Source organism: Euprymna scolopes, chromosome 11, assembly GCF_053919585.1.
Source record: "Euprymna scolopes isolate OS-2025 chromosome 11, ASM5391958v1, whole genome shotgun sequence".
NCBI lineage: Eukaryota > Metazoa > Mollusca > Cephalopoda > Sepiida > Sepiolidae > Euprymna > Euprymna scolopes.
In genome coordinates this window covers 835,819-847,500 of record NC_136492.1, presented here as the reverse complement: position 1 = coordinate 847,500, position 11,682 = coordinate 835,819, and the positions used below count along the sequence as shown (strand labels likewise).

The 11,682-nt window shown below is 32.0% G+C and overlaps 2 protein-coding genes across 4 annotated transcripts in view; both read right to left on the bottom strand.

Annotated features, from left to right (window-relative positions):
• LOC145287716 (uncharacterized) overlaps nucleotides 1-11,682 on the bottom strand; it is a 640,174-nt gene that overhangs the window by 352,470 nt on the left and 276,022 nt on the right. The gene's annotated exons all lie outside the window — the stretch shown is intronic.
• Nucleotides 1-11,682, bottom strand: part of LOC145287713 (uncharacterized) — a 186,738-nt gene that overhangs the window by 63,048 nt on the left and 112,008 nt on the right. For all 3 annotated transcript variants that reach the window (XM_080135465.1, XM_080135466.1, XM_080135467.1), the window contains exons 8-9: nucleotides 6,372-6,564; nucleotides 4,185-4,318 (exon numbers count right to left, since the gene is read on the bottom strand). In XM_080135465.1, coding sequence (XP_079991591.1) covers nucleotides 4,185-4,318; nucleotides 6,372-6,564 — 327 coding nt within the window. The remainder of the gene's footprint in view (nucleotides 1-4,184; nucleotides 4,319-6,371; nucleotides 6,565-11,682) is intronic.

Here is an 11,682-nt window from a genome sequence, read left to right as displayed (position 1 = left end):
TTCGTCTTTATTTCGAGACTTCCTCTGGATGAATGAGATTAAGAAACAAAAAATACCAGTACAACATATTTGAAAATATTTTGTACTGGTATTTTTTGTTTCTTATATTACATTTATATAAAGCGTTAATGATATGACCTTTTAACAGCCAAATTTTCGCACCAAAACATTAAAATGCTTGCTGCATGTCTGAATATACGTTATAATAGATTTCAATGTACACAAACAGGCAGACAAACACACAGATACATCTTAACGTGTAAATATATACATTCAGATTTGCAGCAATCAGTTTAATATGTGTTCGTCCGAAAATTTGGCTGCCAAAAGGTCATAGTTGAAAGAGTTGATCTTTTCAGATTCTACCTACCTCCTACGCCAATTTTGCGTCTAAAGACTTTAAATTTAAATGTAGGTTACCTGGACATGGATCGAACTTTATAATTGGATTTGAGTTTAAAAAATAAATGTTAAGGGGTCAGAATTGGGATCAAAGTTTAAAAAATTTACCTCTGCTGTCTCTACAATTATTGGTCTAAACATTTGAAATTTTATATAAAAGTATAATCACACATAGGGCAAGTTATGAACAATACAAAGGGCTCGAGCAAATCCGGGCAGAAATGCAAGTAGTAAAAAAGCTTGGTTTTCAGAGTAATAGTAAATTGATAGCAAATAATTTTGTGTTTGAGATTAATAGTGAATTAAGAGTAAATACGTTTAGAATTTAGAGTAATAGTAAATTGATAGCAAATAATTTTGGGTTTGAGATTAATAGTGAATTAAGAGTAAATAAGTTTAGAATTTAGAGTAATAGTAAATTGATAGCAAATAATTTTGGGTTTGAGATTAATAGTGAATTAAGAGTAAATATGTTTAGAATTTAGAGTAATAGTAAATAATTAGCAAATAATTTTGGGTTTGAGATTAATAGTGAATTAAGAGTAAATATGTTTAAAATTTAGAGTAATAGTAAATAATTAGCAAATAATTTTGGGTTAAAGATTAATAGTGAATTATTAGTAAATAAGTTTGGAGTTGGGAATAACAGTAAATTAATAGCAAATAATTTGAGGTTTGAGATTAATAGTGAATTTATCCATCTAAACATTTGAAATTTTACATAAAGAGTATTCAGAGATATGGCAAGTTTTAAATCTGTATGGGTCGAAAATTTGAGCTGCCAAGAGGTCAAAGTTCAAGTGATTTTACCTTTGCGGTGTCTAGCAAACTACTCAGTCAATCTTTTATCTAAACATTTGATATTTATACACAACGAGGATTCAGACATGCGGCTAGCATTTTAATCAATTTGGGGCCAAAATTTGGCTGGCAAAAGTTGAAAAAGTCGACCGTGAAGATTCTACCAATTTCCTCCGCCAACTCTGGATCTAAAGACTTGAAATTTTAGATGTAGGAAACTTGGATATGGGTAAAACGTTTTATTTTACTTGAGACCAAAATAATAAATGTTAAGGGGTCAAAATTTGGTACAAAGTTTTAAAAAATTGACTTCTGCGGTCTCAACGAAATTACTCAGATAATTTTTTGTCTAAACATTTAAAATCTTACATAAAGTGTATTCACACGTAGGAAAATGTTATGAACAGTACATAAGGCCCGAGCAAAGCCGGGCAGAAATGCAGCGAGTAAATAAGCGTGGTGTTGAGAGTAATAGTAAGTTAATAGCAAATAATGTTGGGTTTGAGATTAATAGTAAATTAAGAGTAAATAAGTTTAAAATTTAGAGTAATAGTAAATAATTAGCAAATAATTTTGGGTTTGAGATTAATAGTGAATTAAGAGTAAATACGTTTAGAATTTAGAGTAATAGTAAATAATTAGCAAATAATTTTGGGTTTGAGATTAATAGTGAATTAAGAGTAAATAAGTTTAGAATTTAGAGTAATAGAAAATAATTAGCAAATAATTTTGGGTTTGAGATTAATAGTGAATTAAGAGTAAATACTTTTAGAATTTAGAGTAATAGTAAATAATTAGCAAATAATTTTGGGTTTGAGATTAATAGTGAATTAAGAGTAAATAAGTTTAGAATTTAGAGTAATAGTAAATAATTAGCAAATAATTTTGGGTTTGAGATTAATAGTGAATTAAGAGTAAATAAGTTTAAAATTTAGAGTAATAGTAAATAATTAGCAAATAATTTTGGGTTTGAGATTAATAGTGAATTAAGAGTAAATACGTTTAGAATTTAGAGTAATAGTAAATAATTAGCAAATAATTTTGGGTTTGAGATTAATAGTGAATTAAGAGTAAATAAGTTTAGAATTTAGAGTAATAGTAAATAATGAGCAAATAATTTTGGGTTTGAGATTAATAGTGAATTAAGACTAAATAAGTTTAGAATTTAGAGTAATAGTAAATAATTAGCAAATAATTTTGGGTTTGAGATTAATAGTGAATTAAGAGTAAATACTTTTAGAATTTAGAGTAATAGTAAATAATTAGCAAATAATTTTGGGTTTGAGATTAATAGTAAATTAAGAGTAAATACGTTTAGAATTTAGAGTAATAGTAAATTGATAGCAAATAATTTTGGGTTTGAGATTAATAGTGAATTAGGAGTAAATACGTTTAGAATTTAGAGTAATAGTAAATAATTCGCAAATAATTTTGGGTTTGAGATTAATAGTGAATTAAGAGTAAATACGTTTAGAATTTAGAGTAATAGTAAATAATTAGCAAATAATTTTGGGTTTGAGATTAATAGTAAATTAAGACTAAATAAGTTTAGAATTTAGAGTAATAGTAAATAATTAGCAAATAATTTTGGGTTTGAGATTAATAGTAAATTAAGAGTAAATAAGTTTAGAATTTAGAGTAATAGTAAATAATTAGCAAATAATTTTGGGTTTGAGATTAATAGTGAATTAAGAGTAAATAAGTTTAGAATTTAGAGTAATAGTAAATAATTAGCAAATAATTTTGGGTTTGAGATTAATAGTGAATTAAGAGTAAATACGTTTAGAATTTAGAGTAATAGTAAATAATTAGCAAATAATTTTGGGTTTGAGATTAATAGTACATTAAGAGTAAATAAGTTTAAAATTTAGAGTAATAGTAAATAATTAGCAAATAATTTTGGGTTTGAGATTAATAGTGAATTAAGAGTAAATAAGTTTAGAATTTAGAGTAATAGTAAATAATTAGCAAATAATTTTGGGTTTGAGATTAATAGTAAATTAAGAGTAAATAAGTTTAGAATTTAGAGTAATAGTAAATAATTAGCAAATAATTTTGGGTTTGAGATTAATAGTGAATTAAGAGTAAATAAGTTTAGAATTTAGAGTAATAGTAAATAATTAGCAAATAATTTTGGGTTTGAGATTAATAGTGAATTAAGAGTAAATAAGTTTAGAATTTAGAGTAATAGTAAATAATTAGCAAATAATTTTGGGTTTGAGATTAATAGTAAATTAAGAGTAAATAAGTTTAGAATTTAGAGTAATAGTAAATAATTAGCAAATAATTTTGGGTTTGAGATTAATAGTGAATTAAGAGTAAATACGTTTAGAATTTAGAGTAATAGTAAATAATTAGCAAATAATTTTGGGTTTGAGATTAATAGTGAATTAAGAGTAAATACGTTTAGAATTTAGAGTAATAGTAAATAATTAGCAAATAATTTTGGGTTTGAGATTAATAGTGAATTAAGAGTAAATACGTTTAGAATTTAGAGTAACAGTAAATAATTAGCAAATAATTTTGGGTTTGAGATTAATAGTAAATTAAGAGTAAATAAGTTTAGAATTTAGAGTAATAGTAAATAATTAGCAAATAATTTTGGGTTTGAGATTAATAGTGAATTAAGAGTAAATAAGTTTAGAATTTAGAGTAATAGTAAATAATTCGCAAATAATTTTGGGTTTGAGATTAATAGTGAATTAAGAGTAAATACGTTTAGAATTTAGAGTAATAGTAAATAATTAGCAAATAATTTTGGGTTTGAGATTAATAGTAAATTAAGAGTAAATACGTTTAGAATTTAGAGTAATAGTAAATAATTAGCAAATAATTTTGGGTTTGAGATTAATAGTAAATTAAGAGTAAATAATCTTGGAGTTTGGAGTAATAGTAAGTTAATAGCAAATAATGTTGGGTTTGAGATTTATAGTAAATTAATAGTAAATAATTTGATGAAGAAATAATTCGAATCATTTTACCTGAAGGATGATAATTCCTTTAGCAGCTTTTATCTTCCAACTGAGTTCTACGTCTAAAAACATCATCCAACTTTCTGGAAAGCTCAGTTCCTGAGGATCGCTTATTGCTTGAAGTATTGGTGAGGGTATAGCGACTAGGAAAATAAACAAAAAAAAGTTTTTTAGTTTAAAATTTGAATTAATTATTAAATGATTGATTATATTTCTAATATATCATCGAAAGTCATAAGCCAATCTAGGTGAAGTTGTTAATAAAATCGATGTATCGTCAGTTGAATCATGATAAATGTTATGAGAGGATTGACAGTGATGAAGGGAATGAGGAGAATTTGATGATGATGATGATGATGATGATGATGATGATGATGATGATGATGATGATATAAACATAAATCTCTTATCGAATTCTTTTTCATAATTAAACTTTTTTATCTTGTGCGTGACACACGAGATAAAAAAGTTTAATTATGAAAAAGAATTATAAAGGCCCGAAGGACACTCGAGGATAAGGGTTACTGAATGTCAGATGGTGGTATAGTAATCGTTAATAGTGTAAATTGGGTAGAATTTGATTATTTATGGAGACGGCTCAACAAGAACTTGTTTACATTATATTTGACGGTTACCATGCTGTATTCAACCGGGAGCAGGCCAGCAGGACAGTGTTCCAGAGTTGGGAAAGAAACTTTGTTCACGAAATCTGCGTTTACTCTTCGGCACAAATAGAGAGTGGGGAGAAATCATATATAGTTGTTGTAGCTACTATATAAACTTTCGTAAGAAACGTCATTAATTATTTTGAAATTTCAAATAAACGAAATAATTTTCATTCCTGTAATAAAGTAATACTAATTGTTATTACAATTGCTTTTATTTTATTTTTTCTTGCTAATTAAACGATTCTTATAGTGATCAAATGGATTGATAAGTATGTTGCGACGGTCTGAAAAATGTGCGTGTTCCAATCGACCATACAATTAACAATGCACAGGGTGGAACGATAAAGTTGTCGCTCTAAATTAAACATCACTACAGATTTATTTTAAAACTGTTATTTAAAAAATCAATTAAGGAAACTTCGTTATGTAGTAGAGCAGACATATTTAATGTAGCCGTCTTCAACCTCAATCATCACCCGATACGTGTCCAGAACTGGGAGCATGCTTTTTCACAAGCACCGGCGAAACCTCGGCGAATATTCGGCGGATGCCACCAATCAGGCTGGCTTTGGTGTTGTGAGAGGCTATTTTGGTGATTTTTTCGAGGTATGACCAAAGGAAGTAGTCCAGCGGGTTCAGGTTGGTGGAGGAGGAGGCCAGTAAGAGAAGGATGCAAAATCGTAGCACGCCTTTTGAAGACAAGCCTGGAACCCTTTGGACACTTTGGACTTCTGCCACACTCATAGTCTGCCAGCGGCCACCTGATTGTACCAAGGGATTACCACACTCATCAGCACATCCAGGTATACACTGGTGTTGACTTTCAAGCCGAGTTCGAAAATGTGAGGTGGCATAATCTGTACCTCACTTGAAACCACAGCAAAGACCATAAGTTTGCATCTTCCGATGCGTTGAGCTGTGCCCTCAAGCGTTGAACCGTCGCGATTTGCATTTTGAGGGTGCTGGCAATGGTCCCGTTGTCATAACTTGGATCAGTAAAGTACAATGGCGCATCTCCGTTCTCGTTCGTTGAACATTGTGTTACTTTCAGACATGATAGAAAGCTCCTATCGCTCTTGGGATTTTTATACAACCTGCCAACGAGTAGATGGTCTCCAAATAAAAAAAAAAAAATAAAAATAAAACGGTTTTCATCAAAGGGAAATGGAATCGTATCGTCTTTGCTAAGGCGATAATCTTATCGTTCCACCCTGTAGTTTCTTCCCTCGAACTGATATACTTTTGGAATTCCCTCGCGGTGACCTGCTTCTCTGATTGGACTGACATGCAAAAGTTCAAATGTAATGTGAACAACATCACGCTACTCCTCCCTTCATTGTGTCCCTTGGTTCGAAATTTGGTCATTATTTCGAAATAGTAGCCTTTTAAGTGCACTTTGACTTGTTTGTAATGAATAAGAGAAAAATGTTTAAAAACTATTACAGTAGCAACTTCAAAAAATAGCCAACATGAAAAAGAGAAAAGAGACGGCAGAATGCTTGCAAAGAATCACAAAAAAGCAACTTACTTGATGTATAGTTGGAATCAAATATGTTTCCTTTAGCATTGTTATAGTCTATATATTCCATAATGACGAAGTTGTTTTTACTATAAAACGTCTTTGTGGCGGAAAAATTAGGTCGTCCAATGACAGTAAACTTATTCTTTTCTTTATTCACGACAAGAAACCAGTCATTTTTCTTCACATTGTACAGTTGAAACTATTAACAGAAAGATGAAAAGATAGTGAAATGCATGTTGATAAGAAGTTCTAAACATAAGTGTGTCAGTCCAAAGAAATTCTATTTAACACACAGGTGAGGCAGAATGAGGAAAATTCTATTTTACACACAGGTGAAACAGAATGACGAAAATTCTATTTAACACACAGGTGAGACAGAATGAGGAAAATTCTATTTTAGACACAGGTGAGACAGAATGAGGAAAATTCTATTTTACACACAGGTGAGACAGAATGAAGAAAATTCTATTTTACACACAGGTGAGACAGAATGAGGAAACTTCTATTTAACACACAGGTGAGACAGAATGAGGAAAATTCTATTTTAGACACAGGTGAGACAGAATGAGGAAAATTCTATTTAACACAGAGGAGACAGAATGAGGAAAATTCTATTTTAGAAACAGGTGAGACAGAATGAGGAAAATTCTATTTTACACACAGGTGAGACAGAATGAGGAAAATTCTATTTTACACACAGGTGAGACAGAATGAGGAAAATTCTATTTAACACACAGGTGAGACAGAATGAGGAAAATTCTATTTTACACACAGGTGAGACAGAATGAGGAAAATTCTATTTTACACACAGGTGAGACAGAATGAGGAAAATTCTATTTCACACAGGTGAGACAGAATGAGGAAAATTCTATTTTACACACAGGTGAGACAGAATGAGGAAAATTCTATTTAACACACAGGTGAGACAGAATGAGGAAAATTCTATTTAACACACAGGTGAGACAGAATGAGGAACATTCTAATTTACACACAGGTGAGACAGAATGAGCAAAATTCTATTTTACACACAGGTGAGGCAGAATGAGGAAAATTCTATTTTACACACAGGTGAGGCAGAATGAGGAAAATTCTATTTTACACACAGGTGAGGCAGAATGAGGAAAATTCTATTTAACACACAGGTGAGACAGAATGAGGAAAATTCTATTTAACACACAGGTGAGACAGAATGAGGAAAATTCTATTTAACACACAGGTGAGACAGAATGAGGAAAATTCTATTTAACACAGGTGAGACAGAATGAGGAAAATTCTATTTAACACACAGGTGAGACAGAATGAGGAAAATTCTATTTTACACACAGGTGAGACAGAATGAGGAAAATTCTATTTAACACAGGTGAGACAGAATGAGGAAAAGTCTATTTAACACACAGGTGAGACAGAATGAGGAAAATTCTATTTTACACACAGGTGAGACAGAATGAGGAAAATTCTATTTTAGACACAGGTGAGACAGAATGAGGAAAATTCTATTTTACACACAGGTGAGACAGAATGAAGAAAATTCTATTTTACACACAGGTGAGACAGAATGAGGAAACTTCTATTTAACACACAGGTGAGACAGAATGAGGAAAATTCTATTTTAGACACAGGTGAGACAGAATGAGGAAAATTCTATTTCACACAGAGGAGACAGAATGAGGAAAATTCTATTTTAGAAACAGGTGAGACAGAATGAGGAAAATTCTATTTAACACACAGGTGAGACAGAATGAGGAAAATTCTATTTTACACACAGGTGAGACAGAATGAGGAAAATTCTATTTAACACACAGGTGAGACAGAATGAGGAAAATTCTATTTTACACACAGGTGAGACAGAATGAGGAAAATTCTATTTTACACACAGGTGAGACAGAATGAGGAAAATTCTATTTCACACAGGTGAGACAGAATGAGGAAAATTCTATTTTACACACAGGTGAGACAGAATGAGGAAAATTCTATTTAACACACAGGTGAGACAGAATGAGGAAAATTCTATTTAACACACAGGTGAGACAGAATGAGGAACATTCTAATTTACACACAGGTGAGACAGAATGAGGAAAATTCTATTTTACACACAGGTGAGGCAGAATGAGGAAAATTCTATTTTACACACAGGTGAGGCAGAATGAGGAAAATTCTATTTTACACACAGGTGAGGCAGAATGAGGAAAATTCTATTTAACACACAGGTGAGACAGAATGAGGAAAATTCTATTTAACACACAGGTGAGACAGAATGAGGAAAATTCTATTTAACACACAGGTGAGACAGAATGAGGAAAATTCTATTTAACACAGGTGAGACAGAATGAGGAAAATTCTATTTAACACACAGGTGAGACAGAATGAGGAAAATTCTATTTTACACACAGGTGAGACAGAATGAGGAAAATTCTATTTAACACAGGTGAGACAGAATGAGGAAAAGTCTATTTAACACACAGGTGAGACAGAATGAGGAAAATTCTATTTTACACACAGGTGAGACAGAATGAGGAAAATTCTATTTAACACACAGGTGAGGCAGAATGAGGAAAATTCTATTTAACACAGGTGAGACAGAATGAGGAAAATTCTATTTAACACACAGGTGAGACAGAATGAGGAAAATTCTATTTTACACACAGGTGAGACAGAATGAGGAAAATTCTATTTTACACACAGGTGAGGCAGAATGAGGAAAATTCTATTTAACACAGGTGAGACAGAATGAGGAAAAGTCTATTTAACACACAGGTGAGACAGAATGAGGAAAATTCTATTTTACACACAGGTGAGACAGAATGAGGAAAATTCTATTTAACACACAGGTGAGGAAGAATGAGGAAAATTCTATTTTACACACAGGTGGGACAGAATGAGGAAAATTCTATTTTACACACAGGTGAGGCAGAATGAGGAAAATTCTATTTAACACACAGGTGAGACAGAATGAGGAAAATTCTATTTAACACCCAGGTGAGACAGAATGAGGAAAATTCTATTTTACACACAGGTGAGACAGAATGAGGAAAATTCTATTTTACACACAGGTGAGGCAGAATGAGGAAAATTCTATTTAACACACAGGTGAGGCAGAATGAGGAAAATTCTATTTTACACACAGGTGAGACAGAATGAGGAAAATTCTATTTTACACACAAGTGAGACAGAATGAGGAAAATTCTATTTAACACACAGGTGAGACAGAATGAGGAAAATTCTATTTAACACACAGGTGAGGCAGAATGAGGAAAATTCTATTTAACACACAGGTGAGGCAGAATGAGGAAAATTCTATTTAACACAGGTGAGGCAGAATGAGGAAAATTCTATTTAACACACAGGTGAGGCAGAATGAGGAAAATTCTATTTTACACACAGGTGAGACAGAATGAGGAAAATTCTATTTAACACACAGGTGAGGCAGAATGAGGAAAATTCTATTTAACACACAGGTGAGGCAGAATGAGGAAAATTCTATTTAACACACAGGTGAGACAGAATGAGGAAAATTCTATTTTACACACAGGTGAGACAGAATGAGGAAAATTCTATTTTACACACAGGTGAGACAGAATGAGAAAAATTCTATTTTACACACAGGTGAGACAGAATGAGGAAAATTCTATTTTACACACAGGTAAGACAGAATGAGGAAAATTCTATTTTACACACAGGTGAGACAGAATGAGGAAAATTCTATTTTACACACAGGTGAGACAGAATGAGGAAAATTCTATTTAACACACAGGTGAGACAGAATGAGGAAAATTCTATTTAACACACAGCTGAGGCAGAATGAGGAAAATTCTATTTTACACACAGGTGAGGCAGAATGAGGAAAATTCTATTTTACACACAGGTGAGACAGAATGAGGAAAATTCTATTTAACACACAGGTGAGGCAGAATGAGGAAAATTCTATTTTACACACAGGTGAGGCAGAATGAGGAAAATTCTATTTTACACACAGGTGAGACAGAATGAGGAAAATTCTATTTAACACACAGGTGAGACAGAATGAGGAAAATTCTATTTAACACACAGGTGAGGCAGAATGAGGAAAATTCTATTTAACACACAGGTGAGGCAGAATGAGGAAAATTCTATTTTACACACAGGTGAGACAGAATGAGGAAAATTCTATTTTACACACAGGTGAGGCACAATGAGGAAAATTCTATTTAACACACAGGTGAGGCAGAATGAGGAAAATTCTATTTTACACACAGGTGAGACAGAATGAGGAAAATTCTATTTTACACACAGGTGAGACAGAATGAGGAAAATTCTATTTTACACACAGGTGAGACAGAATGAGGCAAATTCTATTTTACACACAGGTGAGGCAGAATGAGGAAAATTCTATTTTACACACAGGTGAAACAGAATGACGAAAATTCTATTTTACACACAGGTGAGACAGAATGAGGAAAATTCTATTTTACACACAGGTGAGACAGAATGAGGAAAATTCTATTTTACACACAGGTGAGACAGAATGAGGAAAATTCTATTTAACACAAAGTTGAGACAGAATGAGGAAAATTCTATTTTACACACAGGTGAGACAGAATGAGGAAAATTCTATTTTACACACAGGTGAGACGGAATGAGGAAAATTCTATTTTACACACAGGTGAGACAGAATGAGGCAAATTCTATTTTACACACAGGTGAGACAGAATGAGGAAAATTCTATTTTACACACAGGTGAGACAGAATGAGGAAAATTCTATTTCACACAGGTGAGACAGAATGAGGAAAATTCTATTTTACACACAGGTGAGACAGAATGAGGAAAATTCTATTTAACACACAGGTGAGACAGAATGAGGAAAATTCTATTTAACACACAGGTGAGACAGAATGAGGAACATTCTAATTTACACACAGGTGAGACAGAATGAGGAAAATTCTATTTTACACACAGGTGAGGCAGAATGAGGAAAATTCTATTTTACACACAGGTGAGGCAGAATGAGGAAAATTCTATTTTACACACAGGTGAGGCAGAATGAGGAAAATTCTATTTAACACACAGGTGAGACAGAATGAGGAAAATTCTATTTAACACACAGGTGAGACAGAATGAGGAAAATTCTATTTAACACACAGGTGAGACAGAATGAGGAAAATTCTATTTAACACAGGTGAGACAGAATGAGGAAAATTCTATTTAACACACAGGTGAGACAGAATGAGGAAAATTCTATTTTACACACAGGTGAGACAGAATGAGGAAAATTCTATTTAACACAGGTGAGACAGAATGAGGAAAAGTCTATTTAACACACAGGTGAGACAGAATGAGGAA